Genomic DNA, 21,453 nt, shown 5'->3' with positions numbered 1-21,453 from the left:
TTAAATACTTTGAAATTATAATTTTAAAAATGAAGATAAATCCTACAATTCCATGATAATTTGTGCTTAAATAGAATATCTAATTTGAATAAGTGATAGTTGATTAATTTATACTATTAATGAAACTTGGGAAGCAATGTACTTATAAATATTATTGAACTTATATTTTGTGGATTCTAATACCTTAATAATCTTCTTTTACCATCTTGATTTCTACTATTAATTTATTTTTTTTTATTGTCTTAAATTTCTTTATTATTGTCTCTTATTTGATTTTCTTGTCACAAATTCTCATCAATCTTTGGAGCTAGGTTAGACAACTCATTTGGGTTCGATCTCGTGCTTACACGAACACTATACTTCATATACAATTCGTTATAAATTTTTAAAACATACTCATTTTGGGTCCATCACCTACGAACCTAGAATTCTTTGTTTTTTCTTTAGCCAAACTCAACCACAAACCACCCAAAATAAATCCTAGAACTACAATTAAATCCCCAGAACAGATTCAACATCATACCAACAACAAAACCCCAGCTCAAAACTCCACCCACTCAAATTCATAACCTTGAGCCTCAAAGCTCAAGAACAACCATAAAACAAAAATAGAACACCATTAAAACAAAAATTGAAGCTCACCTCAGCTGTGAATTAATCATCCTAGCTGCAGCTAACCAAATTCTAGGCCTCAAGTCTTCAACTCTAAACCTTAGCCTCCAAAATTTCAAGAACTCCAAGGCACCACCCAAAAAACTTAGAGCGAAAGAGAGAAGCGGTTGAGAGAGAATGAGGGAGAGAGAGGGAGTCAGTTGGGAGAGAGAACCTGGGTGTTTTTGTGTTTTGTTTTCTTAAGGTTCAAGTCACTTAAGCTAATCCCGAGGCTCGGGGTACCAAAAACGTCCCCGAGGCAAAATGGTCAAAATCCCCAATATTCCATCCTAATCTCGCTAACTTCAAATATATCATCAAATATTTATTCTCGTTACCCGATAACCCGGTAATGTACTAATTACCCAAGATACCACTTGACTCGCCCCAAGTCGGGTATTGGGTCCCGTTGTGATTTTCCCGCTAACCTGCTCCCTAAGATCGTCTCGTGCTGAGTAACCCAAATAAACTCACATAGTAATGTAGTTTCTCACATGTATCACATATATGCACATGTATACAACTATGTCCATAACGGGTCAAATTACAAAAATTGCCTTTCTAATAAGAAACAAGCCCACATGCATATTTAATACACATAAACATGCATACCTAGTCATATTATTATATAACTCACATAATCACATAATTACACACAAATATATCTCATATAAGCATATAATTTCATAAATTGTCATCCTGACCCCTAATCAAGGCCCTAAGCCTTATTAGGTAACTTGAGACGTTACACTCTTCTTCTCCTCTAAATCTCTATCTCATGTGTCGAGAAAATTTTCCACACTAGTTAGGCTTGATCAAAGATTGGCGAGGAAGATTATGGTTTCTGAAAAGCATTTCAGTTCTTGGAAATTTCTAGCAAATAGAAAAGGACAAAATGATAGAGAACTAAAATGTTGGAGTCTCATTAATTCTGCTGCAGATAAGTAAGTAATTTATTTTGTCTCCGTTTTATTGTTTATTTCAATAGATACATGTTCTAGGATTTCTATTTTATGTTTTGATTAAATGAGAAATCACATGACAATAAGCAAGATCCTATATGTTTTTTTTCCCTACAATAACGATATTTAAAATTTAATGATTTCTTTAAACCCTTCTTAATTTTTATTTAGTATAAAATTTGTAACGAAATTTATTACTCTTTTTTTTTTCAAAACTTCTTACAAGAAGTGTCTTTGGAGGCATGTGTTCGTCTTGAAACACATGACACATTCAGATGGATAGTTTGTGTAACCCCCTACTAATCCATGACCGTTACACTGTATGTTTAAAATAGTGCTTAACTCGTTAAGCGAGTCATTTGGACTTAAACGTGTAATTAACATTAGCTAATGTTTTAGGTACTAAAAATTTTGGCCCAAAAGAGTAAATACATTTAATTAAAAAGTTTGAGTTTATACATGGGATCCCAAAAAGGGTTTAACAATTAATTACAGATACAAAATGAATACAAAGGTGGCCGGCCTAAGCGGCAAAATAGGGCATAACCCTAGTTCCTCCAAAGTGATCCTGATTGTGGCAGTCGAGCAGGTTGCATATGTACACAACGTCCTGGAAGCTCTCCAACTCGTGGCTGGTCCAGTATCTCTTTTGGCATTACCTGCACCATAAAGCACCCGTGAGTCGAGGCCCAACAAAAAAACCCCACGAGGCATAACAAAAATGCCAAACATTCAAAAGATTTAAACACATGCCTCACAGATAGTAAATGCATTCATTCCAACAAACAAATTATAAACACATTTCACGATTCATAGTTACAAAGATATTCATTTCAATCACATGAATCAATTATACGACCCAGGAGTACAGCCTTGTCGAACGACCCAACTGAGAGAGTTGTGTACTCAGGCACTCAGCTTACGGTTCGTGCCGGGTGAGTGGGGACTGCACCCTTAAACTGGACTTGCCTTTACGACTTGCATTCCACACGCTTGTCGACCAGCCCCACGCTCAATGTGATGGCCGACCGGCTCCACGTTCATCACAATGGTCGAACATAGTACCCATCAATCACAGAGGCAAATCAATGCTAATGAGCATATCAACTGATTAGCTCTATATGCATGAACCAATTTTCTTACCTCGAGTCCTGAGCAATGAAGCGAGGTGACCTGAGCACGATCCTTCTCTCCCGAGCCTAGCAGTACTCCCTAGTCACAACATAAATGGTATCATTGTTAAGAACTAAATCCAAATACTGAATTTGGGACCGATCCCATGCTCTTGGGACCTCCAATTCCACCAAACAGGGTGGTGGAATCGTCCCTCAAACCCTCAAGCTCTTCCCAACCTAAAAATGACATATCTTGAAATAGCCATAGGGCAGGGCCCCCCAAAACTAGTGCAGGGGTGTCCAAATAAGCAGAGGCTCCCCTAAACCTCCCTTGCATAGCGCATGGGTGCCCAAAACTAGCGTAGGGGCGCTATGACACGAATCCATAATTCTGGGTTTCGTTTTTCTGCGATTTCTCCGACCCCATACGCCAAAAATCGACTCAAGACTCTCAAGAGTCATCAAACCAAGTTTCTAAACTCAATTTGACCCCAATACCAGTTACCCAAGAGCCCAAAGACTCATAAACACCCCAAAGTATACCCCAATACACAACAAAACCGCAATCACCATAGTTGAGTGTCAAAACTTCATTTCTTTCCCAAATTAGAAATCATCATACCAAAATTGAATCCCAACAGCAGCCCAACATTAAAAACAAGTAATAATATGATTCTAAACTCATTTGCCCCCTCTGAAACCACCTAGAACAAACAAGTAATAATCTGATTCTAATCTCTACATGATGTTGGTCAATTTAATTTTTCAATAAAAGTCACAATTAACATGATTTTTAATTCAATTAATAAGTTTATATTTTTGAAACTACACAATTAAAAAATATATATATAAAACAAATTAGTTTTGCGTAAATTAATTTTTATTATAATAATATTATTATTATTATTATTAATGTTGATATAAAACAAAATTTAATTATACATGAATAAAAAAAATTATGTTATAATATTATTACTATTAATATGGATATAAAAAAAATATTGTACAGAGTCTCTGTCAATAACCTAAGAGGCTTCTACCGACCACAGATATTATCGTTAGAGCCTATACCGACTACAAAAATGTTGTTGTCAGTAGATGGTGGCGTCTACCGACGAGGTTGTACCGCCACTTAATATCAACACCTTGTCGGTAAAGGGAACTACCGATAACTTCGTGGCTTCTACTGACCGCACATGCCGGTAGAAACTCCATTTTTTGTAGTGATATAGTTCGGCTGAACGTCGACAATTTGACTGTAAACGTTAGCCTAAAGAGTCATTTATAAGATTATACACATATATATGCAGACACACACATATAATTATTTGTACATACAATACCACAAATATATATAAATATTGCTATTAAATTTTCTTAAGCCATGCCAATCACAAACGTCACAAAGTTTTGATGAGTTCACACACTATAGTAGTGTACTTATAAGTACACGCATACAAACATATCCTTACGTACACAGGTACGTAATTACACACAAAAGGAAATTTTCACACACACATACACATACACGACGTGTATATATATATATATATATATATATATATATAACGTAGAGGAGTAAGTTCACGAGTTAATTATAATACACGCACACGATCAGGCTAGGGGTAGTTGAAGCTTTTGAAGTTGGTGATGAAATCAGTCATGTTCTCCTCTCCAATCCCAATCCTAACCAAGAAATTTCCAGGTTCATCTAAGTTGGGCATGAGAAAAGCAGCTTCAGGAACTGGGGTCCCCAGGAGAGCTACACCGCAGAGCATCTTATTTCTCCACCCGAAATCTAAAGCCTCAAAGGGGAACTTCAGCCAGTCTGTGATGATGGTCAGCTCTCTCATGGAAGGGAAGAACTTGTCCGATGAGTTTTCTAGGGCTTTCACGTACAGCTTGATGTAGTCGTTGGCCACTACCTCTTTCGCAGCTTGGATTCTCCCAATTGTGCCTTCCAGTGGTTCTTCAAGGAGCTCTTTCGCCGTGCAGGAGACCGAGCCCAGGACGAAGGCGTTGCCGGTGAAGTCGCCGCCCAGAGGTGGTCGGAGCCGGTTTCGACAGTTTACAGGGAATTGTAGGCATATGTTTGTGTTTGGTTCTAGGGAAAGAGCCTTCACTCTCGCCTGTTCATTAAAGTAAACAGAGATATATCAGTAAATTAAGAGTACAAAATGCACACAGGGATAAATATTCGGTCATGGTTGGGCTCTCGGTATTCTTGACCTCTGAATAATTTTCGGCATGATTTTTTGTTATGATCATGTATATTGTAGCTATTTAGAGTATTATACAAATTTTTAAAAAATTCGAATAGTTTACAATACTGAAAATTAAGTTCAAATATGTTGTTGCACGCGTGATTAATTTTTTTTTTTATGCGCGTGGAAAGTAACATGTTTGAACCTAATTTTCGGTATTGTAAACTATTTGGAATTTTCTGAAAATTTGCAAGATGCTATAAATAACTACAATATTCACGGTCATAAAAAAATCACGTCGAAAACTGTTCACGGGTCAAGAACACTAAGAACTCCAACAATAGGGCTTAAAGTGAAGACTATATAAGATAATTGTACTATATATATATATTTACTTTTAATCTTTATAAATTTTGAAACTACATAATTTTAAAGAATTTTCTAAAAAGAATATATCTTTTCTATTTTTTGTTATTAATTTGTAGCCTAGGCTCTCAATATACACCTAAACATAGATTTAGTAAAAAAAAATTAATACAGAATATAATTTCACCTTATTTAAGATTGGTATGTTCATAAAAATATGATACATAAATATGTGAATAATATTTTATAAATATATATATTTTAGTTTTTCCTGCATATATAGCATTATAGACTTCCCGTGGAATTTTATTTTTTCCACTATAATGGAACAATTATTACACAAATTAATTGTAATGTTGTCATTATAATAAGAGATTTTTTTGCTGTCAAAATATTGTCTAGACTCAACAATGTATGAGCTGTAGCTAATGCATGTGGAAAGCTTGCATTTCACATGTATATAATATAATATATATATATATACGTTCGTTTAAATATATATTTAATTAAATATATATATTTATACGTTCACGGATACGTTCGTTCAAATATATATACGTTCGAATCTCAACTATATAAATAGTCAACATGCATGTATAGGAAATTCACTAAACTAACAAACTCGATTTATTACGTATGAAAATAAGTAATAAGCAGCTCGTAAATTAATTTTAAATTAATACATACGTATAATATATGGGAAGTAAGACACATCAAGTACTTATATAATAAAGTATCCCAACTAGCTAGATTTGCTAAGGTTAAACCTAATATTAATTTTGAACATAAATTAAAGGTACATAATAGCATATCATAAGGCAAAATATTGTGAACGGATCAAATCACCACCTATTTAATTTAATATATATCAATTTTTTATTTCAATAATAGCATATGTAATAATGCTATAATATAATAACAATTCTTAAGGAGGGTTTTAACAACGTATTATTAAGATGACATTTTATATATATCTAGTTGAATATTTAAAATCAGATCTTACTTATTATATTATTTAATAAGTAGAAAAGAAACCTTTAAGGTCTTATATACAGCAATACTTTCCAAAATAAAATAATGTTTTGTAGCAACACTCATAATTTATTTATTTTTATATTATTTATCTGTATATAGAACTGTTTATTATATTTGAAATTACAATGACATTTTTTGGGTTCAAGGAGTATGCTCATCACATTATTGGTACATATTTTCCAAAATAATTTTTGAATCTCACCTAATAGGTGGTATCGGAAAATTTTGATAAAGTGTTACTTTATATTTATATTGGAATAATTCTTTTATAGTTACAAAATTGTTGGAACTACAGTAATAAATAAAAATAATTTTTGTATTATAATAAGTTATAATTATTTTTAAGTTACATGTTAAGAAAATTGTAAAAACGTATAAGTTATGTTACCTTAAAAGTTTAAGATAAAATAAATTATTTATCTAAATTTGTTTTAGACAATAATTTATTATTCAAATTTGTTATCAAAGCTTTCAAAATGTAATAACACTCGCTAAAATAGGCATTTTTAGCTTCATTTCTATTAAGTTATATACTCTTACTCAATTTTAATAATAACTTAATATAATTCAAATATATTTTTAGAAGCAAACATGGTATTTTACTTAAAACCAAGAAGCAAAATTATATATTTCGAATACATATATATATATACATACCTTCCAAACATGAGCACAAAGAACATCAAAGGTAGAGCACTTGGAGAGTGTGCCACTTTGAGCAGCCAGACCTTTCCAATTCTCGACAGCTTGTTTGTCCATGCACAGCGTGAGAAGCTGAATGCCTCGGCGTTCGGGTGATTGGCCGAGCTTGGCGAGTTCTGATTCCCAGCACCTATCATCGGCCGCCATGGCTCGCATGGGGATCCCATACAGATCTTGAATGGCCGCGATGTGTTGTTGTTCATATATTGATGAAGTTGAACCAGCTGCCTTATTAATTAGTGAGCTTGAAGAAGTAGCAGTACTACTTGTGGTCATGATGGCATTGAGAAGCTTTTGTCTCGAATGGTTGGGAACGAATAGCTGAGATTCATAATCTTTGTCGCTTGAAAAATGAGCCCAGGAGGCTAAGAAATTGAAGGCTCCAAATCCGTCGAACAAGGAATGACTTCCTCCAAAACCAATGGAAATTCCCCCACATGAGAACTTTGTTATCTATATGATATAAAAACAAAAAAAATTAGGGTTTCAAGGAAACAAAAGTATGAAAAGCTGTGTAAAGATATATATATATATATATATAGTTGGAGATGTCTGCATGGGTTTGGAGATCATAGTGTTCTCTTACATATATATATATATATTGTATGTTATATCTTTCTATATGGCATATATGGGAATTTAAGCATATCACAATTATATATATTAGGATCAAGAAACACATAAATATAAGATAAAGGGTAAGGTATATAATACAATCTTAATTTGTATGCACATATAAATTGATTGACTATCATGAAGTACTTATTAATATATTATCATGGTCACTTGTATATGAATATATATATATATATAAATGTATATCCTTAGGTGCGTTCATATGCTTTTAATTTTGCACCTTTTGAAGTGGTGGTGGCGCAGAAATTAAGGCACTATGCCTTAATTTGATGGAGGTAAGCTGGAAAAACAATACATTACTTTATAGAGCTTTTGAAGAATTCTCTAGGAAAAATGATCGTGTCTTCAAAATTTGAACATTCTTGACATTATATATCTTTTGTTTCGTACTTTTGTTTCGCACATGACTATATCATTGAACTAATTTTAATGTGTTTTATCAAAAGAACAGCAAAAAGCGGCTAGTCAAGGAGGCAAAGCCAAGTAAAACCCGTAAGAGGAGCTAACCGATGAAATAAAGAATTAAACCACGAATTATCATAAACAATATTAGCACATCTTTATAAACCAACCGAAAATGTGGAAAAAAGTTACAAAAGAAAAAAATTAAAGGACAACAATCTTCCTTTATTATAAAAGTTAACACACAATGAAAAAAACAATTAATTAAGCCAACTTATCTAGAACCATATTGCTAATTCTATGACAAATATCTCGAAACAGAGAAAACTCTTAGAATTAGAAATGAATAAGACAAGTGAAATAAAAATGTGGATATGAAAGCTTGCCCTTCTTCAGATATATATATATATAGCTCTTATTTATTATATAAATTTGTTAAGAATCCATATAATGTACACGATATATAGTATATATGAGAGTATATGCTATCACCACACTCGATCGAGCTAATTAGTTTTGATAAGATAATGCAAATTTCTCTTATTTTTGTATGTATATTATTTGATTTTATCATGATTAATTTTAGCTAATCAAAATTGTCTATTATTCATAAATGCACAAAATTGTCTACCGAATCAAAGTGCCCCTTTTATACACATATATGTACATGTTTTTCAATTGTATTATCTCTATAAAAACGGATCTTTTGCAGTCACAAAGAATTAAGAAAACATTATAAGACATAGTTGTGTAAATATATTTCTTTTTTTTTTTGGAAAAAAAGGGTTATATAGAAGTATAACTAAGTGCTTGAAAATTTTCTGGAACTTTTTTTGGAGAGACTCTTCTTCAAGTAATATATAGCTTCAACAAATTTTTTAAGTGTATATGAATCTAATCTGAGTTAATTATTTTCGCCTCTTGTGTTCTACCAGATGGTGTAATTTGTACTATTAATATTAATCAATGCAACTATTAGCGTGGTCTAATTAATTTATAAGCAATTGATGAGATATAAAGAAGAAAAACAAGTGGACCATGAGTACTCACTAGTAAATTTTAATGAAAACTATATATACATAAAAGAAAGAAATATATAAAACCGTTAGGGTTAGGGTTCCTTAATTAACAAATGAGCAGACATATCTAGCTAATTAACATTAATTATTTTATATATATATGTATACACACACATATGTTTATATAAACGTATGCAAAATAAAGAATACTAAAATGAAAACGCATAAACATATATATATATATATAACAGAGAAATTTATATTATATAATTATCTATCAAAATTTGCCAAAAAGAAAAATTAAACCTGCAAAGCAACGAGTGGATTGTCTGATATATGTGCAGGGTTTTGAGGAAGCTGAGGAACAAGCTTCTCGTAACAAGTCTTGTATTCATGGAGTTTATTACCAAACTCTTCAAGCTTTGAAAAAGTGTCTGCGATTACCAGAAGAACACCTTCATCATTACATTTGATCTCAAGCTTCCCTGTTTTCTCATGAATACCAAGTCTCCCAGCTGCTGGAAACCAAGTAACCAAAACCCTTTGAAGACCTCTTATGACTCTCTCAACCACATCATCACCATCATCATCATCATCATCACCATCATCATCATCATCAACATCAACACTTTCTTCTTTTGTGTTTTTGAAAAAGAAGACTGTGTTGAGAATGGCAGGAGATATCCTGTCCAATCCAGAGAGTTCAATGGTTTGTGATCTTTCTGAATATTGATCATCAGATAATTTTGATGGTTTTAGACATGTTGTTTCCTTGATGAAAACCTTGAGGTCCATTAATATGGCTTTTTTCAGAGATATAATAAAATGGGGTTGTGATCTTTTAGGAAATTATACATGGAAGCTGCCTTAGTACATGATCTTACCCCATGTAAGAAAACCCTAGGGTTTAAATAATAAACTTTCAATTAACAAGGCAATAAGCTATATGATGAGGATCATCATCATCTTCAAATAATTAATTAAATGTTTGGTATTGTCATTAATTATAAAGCCCTCATTTTATAAGTAGGGATATATAGGAAGGCCCACACTAGTAGCTATAGTTGTGTAATTTAGTGGGATATTGTGGTGCAAAATAAATAAAGTTATTTTGAATAAGTTGTATACAGAATCTAGTACCAATATGCAGAGAACATTGTCAAATAGATGTTTATAGAAAGTAGACATTATATGTATAAATATATACATACATACATATATATATATTCTTGTAAAAAGTATATATAGTGACAAGAAAGCTTTATGGTACAATTATGGATTGTGATGAATGGGAAAGCTAGGTATGGCCAGCTAGTTGATGATTTTGTTTTGTTGTTTGCTACTGCTGATGTTTAATTAATTAATTTCTTCTTTATTATTAACTTTTATTTAGTGGCTGTCGGTAATATTGTTCAGGGATTGGAGAGCACAGAGAGAAGAATGAAAGACAGATAACTTAATAAGCTTTATGTTTTGGCATTTTTTCATCCATATATAATAGTTATATATTATATATATGTATGAACATATATAAATTAATATATATCATCATAATCCATTAGCTAGTATTTTTCTGACTATTTCACCACACGTCTCTAATTCCTATACCTAATCCATATTTTATATTTTACGTTTTTGTCTTGTACTAATTAGCACAAAAATACAGTATAAAAGTTAGGTTTTGGTAGTAATACTTTTTCTTTCTCTTTTTTCTCGGTCTATATATGTTATATATTCAAAGTTAGTACAGTATAATGTTGAAGAAGAAGAAGAAGAAAGAAGAGAAGTTATATATTAATCAAAACCTAGGATTTAGTTTCAGTTATATTATTAATTATTTTGATTAAAGTAATACTATGAATTATTAATAAGATCTTATATATATTTTCAAAAGATTGTTCCCTAACTTTTTTTAATGATCTTGTTAAATGATGTGTCCGAATGTAACTAGTTAAACACAAATTTGACGTAAATTTTAGTAATTCTAAGACAATTTATTAATAGGTTTGCAACCATCAGAAGGGAAAACAGAAAAAACCTAAAATATTTATTTGCAATAATCACATGCGTATATGTTTTTCTTAATTCTTTTAACAATATTAAACTAAAAAAAAAATCTCCTAATATTTTATGTGAGCTAATGAACAAAAGATGCTACTTATTTTGAACTTGGAAGCCAAAAAATTGATATTAAAACATGCCAAAGCAGACCTTAGTGCTCAACATACATTAACGACTTTGTTTTTTTCTTTTCTTTTTGTCTTTTGTCTTTAATTTTTTTTCTTTTTTCTTTTAGAAAAGATCAATTTTATTATTGATATAAATTTAATCATAAAGTATAGAGAGGTTATACACTAGGTTGAATTTCTTTACTTATTCTCATAGTCTATCGAAAGTGCATATATAGGTCCATAAGCAGTATTCAAAACAAGAAAGCATCACATATACATAAGATATACTTGGTAGGATAGACAATAATAAGGTCCTAGTAGTAATATAAGGTCCTAGTAGTAATATAAAACAAGGACCAATGTTTTAGGGTCACTATTCACCACACATAAACATCAAAATCCAGATTATTGAGAAGCCAACCAAGACTAAAAGAAAAAGTCATAGCCTAAACTTCCCTAAGTACACTACTAAAACTAATGAATTTAGCGTCAGTAGAAAACCGAAACAACTGTCTGTTGGGAAAACTTATACAGGATCTTGTTTATTTTCATGTAGATCTTATATTAAACGAATTAATATAAGAAAATATAAAATATGTTTCTAAAATTGAATTCATATAGAGATAATGATAAGAACACTTACATTATCTAGCAATGGAATGATTGAGTCATTCCTTCAGTTTCTCTAACCCTTGTATCCTTTCTGTCGCAGAGTATTACCAAGAAATTGAACTGTTCTTCAATTTTCTTCACAGTCTGCCAAAGTATCATTAGAATCACATAGACTAGGATGGGCAATTCTCAACACATGAGATAGATACAGAGAGAATAAGAGAAAAGAACAATGATGCTTAGGGCTTCTCCAATGTATCACAAAAAATGCATATATGTTGTAGAAGGCCTTCCAACGAAGCTGCATATGTATATCAAATTTGTTGTGTTGGCTACAGTACACAACATATATGTCGTGTACTGTAGCACACGGTATACTCATTTTTTTCTTTCATTATTTTATTATATATAATTATTATTATATATTTATATTAATATATATATATATAATTTAGAATTTAGTTTATTATGTGGAGATTAAATTGTATATACCACAAATTATTTTTTTAATTATAATTTAAATAAAACATTATTAAATATTTGTATTTTTTTAATATTACACAATACAAACATTACAAATTTAAAGACACATTAAAAAAATTAAAATTGAACACATTAAACATCACATTCTCATTATAATTAATAGTACACATTCTCAACATTCACAATTACATTACAATTTTTTTTTCCATGAATGTAATATTTTTTCTCTAGTGATGTAATCTTTATGTTACTACATGCAATATGATTTTTTAATTTATCGAGTTTTAATTATTTATATAGTATTATTGTCATGTAATTAATGAGTTGTTTTATTTAAAATATTAATTAGATATAATAATTGTGATGATTTTGATAAATTAATATAATAATAAAAAGAATATTCAATTTATTTAAAAAAATAATATAATAATAAAGAATATTTTTTTTGGTATAGTTTTAGTGTTGTGATTGGAGTGAAAAAAAAATTTGACACCAAATTTGATGTTGGTGTGACACCAAATAAGTTGTCAAGGTTGTAGATGCTCTTAGAAAAAGACTTTATGCAGCAGAGAGAATCTAAAACCTATCAGAAACTTGTGATTCAACTTGTGTTTTTAACTCTCTCTTAGCATTCCTTTTATAGACTCAATTAAGTCACTTATTTAATTAAAAAATCAATAACATAATAGACAATAATCAACCCTAGGTCGAAATTATCATGGGCTTTAGGCCCATGAAATTTCTCTTTTAATTATAAGCTTGTTGGACTTAAAATCAAAGCATATATTATTTTCTATTGATTTAATTAATTAAATAATTATTCAAATCATTTACCAAATTAATTATTTATTATTTGAACCTTGATTTAAACTTATTTATTAATTTAGATACCAATTTATCTTAATTAATAAATCTACCATAATTTCTCTTTTCTTCTGTAAATTGTATAATTCTTTGAAACTATCCAAAATTGACCTTGTCAACTTTGATAATTCTAATTAATAGACTATCTAGATGATTTTATCCAACGTACAGTGGGGACCATGGGCCTATGAAATCAAGCTCCAATAAGTTATCATAAATCTAACAAATAAATTTACTAAATTATTAATTCCTCGTGACTCCTATAAAAACTCAGAATTGCACTCTTGGATTCATAGAACGCTCTATAAGAAATATAGATACGTTATTAATTATCCATTGTTACAACCATAATTGTCACTCAATCCTCTATAGACGGTCTACAATGAGATGAGACTAAAATACCGTTTTACCCCTCATTGTATTTTATCCTTAAAACACTTAGTTCCTTGTAAATGATATTTCAGTAAACTAATATTAATTAATGAAATGAGATTTCTATCATTTAACACCTTGAACCAAACTAAAAGGAAATCATCGTTTCACTTCTTCATCAAAAGCTATAGATGTTCATATCTATGATTAACACTCTCACTCAATTATACTACCGAGTTCCCAAGATGTAAGTATGGGCTAATCCGTAGGGTAAGCTGATAACGAACAAGTCAAAGATTTCAAATAATACAATCAATTAGAATATTAACCACTCATAATTGAGATTGAATTGACTTATGGTCAACTATATGATATGAGTAGAATAGATCATAACGGTATGTTTACTTATCCTATCTACTGTCAATATCGGTCCAGTCTGATGTAACAAATACATCCGATCTTATCTACGTTGCTAATGTTCAGGAAAGAATATAACACTGTGATGTGTAAGTAGATCATATCGTAGATTGACAAGTCAATATATATCATGTGCACTGACTATTTTTAGGACTAACTTATTTTGAACATATAATCATATTTATATTCCATTATGATTACATCACTATAAATACGATTAGCTATATGCCCGGGATTTAATAGAAGTTTATATTAAACAAATAATCATGAAAATAAAACATGTGAACAGAGTGATTGACCAAGTCAAAAAATGATTTTTATTATTTTATTGATAATAAATGAGATTACAAAGAATTTGGATTTTTAATTAGGGCATAAAACCCCAACACTGCCAATAACGTCGGTTTGAAACTGACTTTGTAGAAGGCATCGCGATTGAGTCCATCAGAATCGTCGGTCTGTAATCGATGCTTAGATTCGTTTTTCACCATCAATTGCGACGATTTTGCACTGTCAATAAGATTGGCATTGGTTTTGCATCGACACAAAGCAGTGTCAAAATTGTGTTATGCAGTTGTTTATGTCATTTTCCCCTGCTCTTTAAATATCATAACATAAGCATAAAAACAGGCAAAAACAACAACAAACGCGTGTGTGTATATATATATAAATATATATTTTTATGTAAGAATAGGAAACTATACAACGATTGAGATATATTATTCAAAAAATAATATTCATATACTCGAGCGAAAACAATGACTAAGTTTCTAATTAAGTAACAAAATCTACTAACCTAACCACTGTTTAGAGACAAAAAAAAAGTAAGTTAGTAACAGATCTAAGTAAAGATCGACATATGATTCAAAAAATTATATCCATTGTAATGCCCCAATTTCTTGAAATGTTAATCGACTATTACCATAATTGAGTTTTGAAATAAAAATACTCTTTTATTTACAGAAAATCCATCATAAATACAAACCAAACGTTAAAAAAAATGAAACTCTGGAGTTTCGTAGTTATCATAGATAAAGTAAAATAAACAAACTTTAAATCCAATCAATAAAACTAATAAATTTTTCTAAAAATACTAAATAAATTCCCAATGTAGGCCCGATCCCTTATGATCGTTAAATCTTTGATATGTACGCCCTCTGCCAAAGCTCGCCAACTTATTACGTAGTAACCACATCTTTGTCTTTACTTGCAGCACAGAGTACCCATGAGCCAAAGCCCAACAAGAAGAGTTGTGTAGGACACAACCCCATAACCTTAATCCAGGAGTTCAAATCAATAACAATAAAGAATAAATATAATATAAATCATGAAATAACGTATCCCAAGTTGAAGTGGACAAGTGTCGTATAACGTAAGCATGCAATTTCAACATATCATAAGCATGCAGTTTCATGACGTAGACATGCATTTTAAAAAGTAAGCATGCCAGGCAGTTATCGCATACATATACCAAAACACATAACCACAATTACAAGTAAGCTTATTAAACATAATCATTCACTAGCATATTCATACATTAACTTAAACATATCGCATAAAATACAAAATCTACCATAAAGTACGTCAAGCGTACACCCTGCGTGCAGGTGTCCACTCTTCTTACCTCAAAAGCAGGAGCGATCCACACACCCTAATGTTTCTCTTCAAGTATCCTCAGCAAGCCAGGCTGCACGCGGTCGCGCTAGGCCTTTTTTCTGAAAATCGCAGATGCGATTTTTAAACCTAGGAATCGACCCCAATCGCAAATTTTCACCCCAAACCATCCAATCAACTATCCTAACATGTTTCTAATCCTTGGAACCCAGATATTATCAATCATAAACCTAAAGTAAACATTCATAATCCCATAAACAATTAAAATAGTCTCAAAACTTCAAAACCTGGATCTAACAAAATTTTTAAACAGAAGGTTTGAACACATACAGACCAAACTCCAACCACAAAAACTTAGATCCTTGTCGTCTATGAGATCTCCTAACCCTTCAATAACTCAAATTGATGAATAACATATCTCAATTCAAATAGTACATATAGACATCACATAATACACAAAAATCATACAACCAATCAACATGCATAATTATCAAACCATATGAAACATGTATAACTATCAATTGTTTTATCTTAAAAAAATAGGACAACATTTTCCCTATTTCTACAACGTTACATTTCCTGATTTCAAAAAGTACCTACATTCAACATGGTACACAAATATCAATCAACATGAATAATTCTAACCTTATACCACCGCAACACATAGTCTCGGAGCCTATCTTCACTAATTTTCAATACTAAATTTGATATTATAATCTTTAAATAAATATATTATTTAATTAAGGTTAAGTAAATTACCTCATCCAATACAATATAAGCTCCAAACCATCAAATATGATCACCACTGAATACAATATCAACACAATTAAAACCTAAACCAAATAAAAGATTAACAATTATAACTAATTACATAATTATTTTTTTAAAAACGATTACATTACCTAAACGAGGTATAGGTGGAAATTAAAGGGTCCAATCGTAACTATTTTAATCTAAAACTTAACAAATTAAAGTTAGGTACCATAAAACTAAGAACCTCTACTTAGTAAGCTACCACAGCCAAAATTTACAAATCTAATTTTACAATCCTAATTCTCTAACATGGCTAAAATCAACTTATAATTATATATCTATATATACACATACACATATATATATTAATAAATTATTAATGAAAAAAGAAAAAAAAATACAAACTAACCTTTGGGAGGTCTTGGGGACGATAAGAGATGCTTGGGCTCTGATCCTCCTTCTCATCTCCAGCATCAGAGAGGAAGCCAAAAGGGGCTCTAAGAGTTCTCAGAGATTGGGAAGGGGTGGACAGGCATCGAGGGAAAGGGTCTCGGAGGCAAGGGAGGTGCGGAAGGTCGAAGGGGCGGAGGTCGGACGTTGGGAGAGCTTGGGAGGGCATGAAGTCGCCTGGTTTTGGGATTACACACGATGTTGCCTAGGCCTTTGCGTATTCTATCAGAGGCTCAAGGAGGAATGAGAGGGAAAAGATGAAAATTTTCAATATACTCAGCTTAGCGTTGGTGCACAACCGACACTATCTTCCTTGCAACCGACGTCGTTTTATCATTTGCATCGGTTCTAAAATGACACTGCATTTAGTAAGCTGCATTTCATTTAAATATAAGCGTCAGATATAAACTAATACTACTGAGCTTCCTTAACATTGTTAGTTAACGAAAGCATTGGTGACGTACAGTGACACTAATGGCCAACCAATGTCAATTGCGTCAGTTCTTAATGTTAACCGATGCTAAAAAGAGACGTCGTAGGAGTATTTTGATTTAGTGGTAGTATGTCATATTTTTTTGCATATCATACTAAGTGGAAACATCAAAAACACAAATGGTAGCCCCATCAAAAATAAAACTGTATTTCACATCCACGCAGCTACATCAACCTTCACTATTAGGGATCTACAGTCTAATGGAAGCCAGCATGTATCTCTGACACAAACCATTGGATTGAGAGAGTTTTTCTGTTTGGTATTATAGTTTTCTATAATGATTTTAAAACCGGAAAAAAAGGCAAAATTGCTATAAAACCAATATTATTTTTACATGCGCACTATATATCACAATACTTCTTACACAATACACATTAATAAAACTTTTTACTTTTAGTCGAAATATAATTTGTCAGTTAAAGTAAAACTTTTGTAACAAAAAAGATCATCAATACTATGCTATCCTTATAAAGTCCATAATTAAAAGTATTAATGTGACAAAAAATTATTATTATTAAAATATAAATCACAGCAATTTAATTATCGTTACCCTAAAAAAATATTAATTATTGTTATATATAAAATATTTGACATAAATTTATAATAGTTATAATTTTTTACTAAGTATATAATACATTTAAACTGCAATAATTTATAATAACAATTACACTTTTAATCACAAAAATATCATTAAATAATTAATTTACTTGTTGGTAGGGACAATTCAAAATTAAATTTATATTTGATATAACTTTATATGCTTACATTGTAGATAATCCGCTTCTTACTCATCATTTTTAATCTATTTAAATCTATTATGTGATCATAGCGATATTGGATTAACATAGTTCTTATACATTCGATACTAGATATATTTTACTACTAGAGCTACCAAGGACGAAGGAAGAGTAGTATTGTAGGGGGGCATGGGGTAAAAGAATAATTGAGAAGGGCCAAATATATAATTCTTATATGAGAATATGGTTTATGGACTAAAATTATATAAGAATATTTATGTCAATTATTTATAATAATATAATAAATGAAATATAGAGAGGTGAGGAGAAAAAAGAATAGTCACTCTTTTATTAATTATCATGTATATAACAATAGTTTTGATCGATCTTTCTATACCACAAAGCATTGGTGATTATAATTATATATATATACGTGGTCCGGTCTTTTGTGATAAGTACGTACCTTCCTCATTATTGGGTGTCCACTGGTTTCTATTGGTAACTTTTATATACAAAAGGACAATTATGAAGGTATTCCATGGCTGACAAACTTTGCTGAAAACATGCAATAATGTCTCTTTCCTCATATCTTGTCTTTACGTCGTTTCTGCCCTTATGGGAATTGAAACGACTATTCCAACTCTTATTATTATTATTATTATTATTATTATTATTATTATTGGAGGATTATATGGTAGGGGCTTCAAAAATAGCTATGTGGGTAGGGTTTTTTTATATTTCTGATCCGTGAACAGTTTTTGGTGCGATTTTTTTTATGACCGTGTATATTACAGTTATTTAGAGTATCCTGAAAATTTTCAAAAAGTTCCGAATAATTTACAGTGCCGAAAACTAGGTTCAAACATGTTGTTTTCCATGCGCATAAAAAAAATTAGTCACGTGTGCAACAACCTGTTTTTAAACTAGTTTTCGGTACTGTAAATTATTTGAAAATTTCTTAAAACAAGATGCTCTAAATAATTACAATATACACGATCATAAAAAAATCACGCTAAAAATTATTCACAGGTCGAAAACATAATAGAACCCCACTGGTATGAAGTCCCTAAGGTAGAAATTTCTATTATATATTATTAATTTCCTTCATAATTTTTTTATAACTAATTATATATAATTAAATATAGAGTACTGCTTTTAGTGGTGGCCGGTGGGTAATTATATAAATGCATCTGAGTCTACTTTTTATTATTCACATATAAGAGTACTCCACCTCTCTATAAATGTATAATTTACACCAATAAGCTATTGTTTATTTTTCTGAATATCTATGAGAGAGAGCCTCCAAAATGTTTCCATATATATAAATATATATATATATATTTTGCATGCATCTTGATGATCAGAAACAGAACAAAATAAGTTAATGGATTTGTGACACTACTTAATGGCCAATTTTTTTTTAAAAAAAAAAAAGCAATTTTGTTATTATAGTCAAATAGATATAGAGGTAAATGGCCATGTGTAGTTCTAACATCAAGGAATGAATATTATTTATTGAATTGATTATATAATGTTCGCGTGCAAACTAATAATGTTGTATATTTAGATGATGTTAGGCTGTTTTAGTGTTTATTATACAGTTGCATTTCTCGTAACCTATCAGCCTTTCTTGGCACACTGCTTGTTAAAACTGTTGAAAAATGTGTGTTTAACCTATCAGCCTCTATTATGCGCACAGGAGCTGCAAATCATCGTGGATAGAAAGTGTATGCAATTTGTGTGTGCTTGCGCGTCTTGCAGGGACGAATGCCAGCCCAAAAGCCCTGTCTACGTTGTGCTTTTTTTGCAATTGAGAATTTATTTTCTCCTTGAAAATCAATCGTAATATTCTAAAACACTCTAGAAATGAATCTTAAATATCTTATTTTGTAATACACGAAATTTGCATTTAATTAAATTTATTTAGGGTAGTTACCCAAAATTAATTTTTGAGTTAATGTCGTAATTAATTATTCTCAAGTAGTTACCGAAACTTGATTTTAGACTCTATGTCGCAATTAAATGCTCCTTACCCCCTTGAAGGCTATAAATAGAGAGTTTTTCCTCATTGTTCAAGACACAAATCTCTTTTCTTTTTCTTTTTAATTTTCTCTTCTTTCTTGCTCTGTGTCATTAGTTAAAGCTCATTCTGAGTTCAGTCCTTCTAGTAGTTGAAGCTCTTTATCGCGAGTCAAATCTTGGTGGTGTTCTTAGAAATTATTTAGTTCGTTGGAGTAAAAGAAAATGTGCTTAGCTGCTGCTCATAAATTTTTTCCTCCCACTACACCAAAATATTCATTTTATGTCAGTCAAACGCGTCAGTCAACGCAGTTAACTGACGTCGTTGACTGAGAATCAGCATTTGTGGCAGTTGAGCACTGCCACAAATGCAGGGGCATTTGCGTCAGTGATAACACTGACGCTGTTAATTGGTGAAGTTTGCATCAGTGGCCAACTGACGTCGTTAACGCACTGTTTACGTCAATGGGCAACTGACGCTAACAGCGTGTTTGCGTCAGTGGGGCACTGACACAAATAGTTAAGCAAAACGTGCATTTTGCTTAACCATTTGCATCAATGCCCCCACTGACGCAAACAGTGCACACAGTATTAAATCGACGCCATCGTCCCCTAGCCCCTCATTCTCCCAAATTTGAAAACTTAAGTTTTCTCCCAACAACCAGCGACGCCTCCGACTTTCTAGACCCATTTTGGTGAGTTTTTTTTTAAATTTTTTTTAATTTTAAGGTTAAATTGATGAATATAATATGTTTATGAACCTTCGTAATGACCCAAATTTCCTAATAAGGTTTAAGACCGTGATTAGGAGGTCGAGAGGGTCATAATTGATTTATTATGCCATTAAATTATTATATGCATGTTTATGTGAATTATATTATTATATGATGATAAATGCATGCATATGGGTCCATGTTTCATTATAAGGGCATTTTGGTAATTTGGCCCGTTGAGGGCATATTTGTATATTTTCATGCATGTTGGTGAATTATGAGTAAGACCACATCATAATGTGAAGTTTTCGAGCCATTCGGCATGAGACGATCTTTGAATGCAAGTTATCGGTTTGTTCATAACGAGGTTAATTTCGAGGCTCGGGGTGAGTCTCGGGGTAATTTGGTGATTAGTACATTGCCGAGAATTAAAGGGTAATGGGATATGATTTATTAGCATTTAAGAATATTGGGAATAACGGGAATTGGAGGACGTTAATTATGATTAGCGGGATTAGAGGAGAAATGACGGTTTTGCCCTTGGTGGCTGTTAAGGGTTTTACTTAAGTCTAGGAGCAATATTATCTTTTCACCTAGGGATAGATATAAGCCATTGAAGGCTATAGAAACCTTGCAAAAACAGAGCCTTTTTATTCTCCTTCC

The 21,453-nt window shown here is 31.3% G+C and overlaps 1 protein-coding gene across 1 annotated transcript; it reads right to left on the bottom strand.

Moving 5' to 3' along the window:
• Positions 1-4,089: 4,089 nt before the first annotated feature.
• Positions 4,090-10,009, bottom strand: LOC133821673 (brassinosteroid-related acyltransferase 1-like). The gene is made up of 3 exons (XM_062253836.1): positions 9,399-10,009; positions 6,991-7,488; positions 4,090-4,857 (listed from the first exon to the last, which is right to left on the bottom strand). The coding sequence occupies exons 1-3, from the start codon at positions 9,885-9,887 to the stop codon at positions 4,348-4,350; spliced, it is 1,497 nt and encodes a 498-aa protein (XP_062109820.1). The 5' UTR covers positions 9,888-10,009; the 3' UTR covers positions 4,090-4,347.
• Between the last annotated feature and the right edge of the window lie 11,444 nt (positions 10,010-21,453).

Source organism: Humulus lupulus, chromosome 3 (assembly GCF_963169125.1).
Source record: "Humulus lupulus chromosome 3, drHumLupu1.1, whole genome shotgun sequence".
NCBI classification, from domain to species: domain Eukaryota; kingdom Viridiplantae; phylum Streptophyta; class Magnoliopsida; order Rosales; family Cannabaceae; genus Humulus; species Humulus lupulus.
The sequence above is the reverse complement of the archived record's forward strand: the minus strand, read 5'-3'. Positions and strand labels throughout refer to the sequence as shown.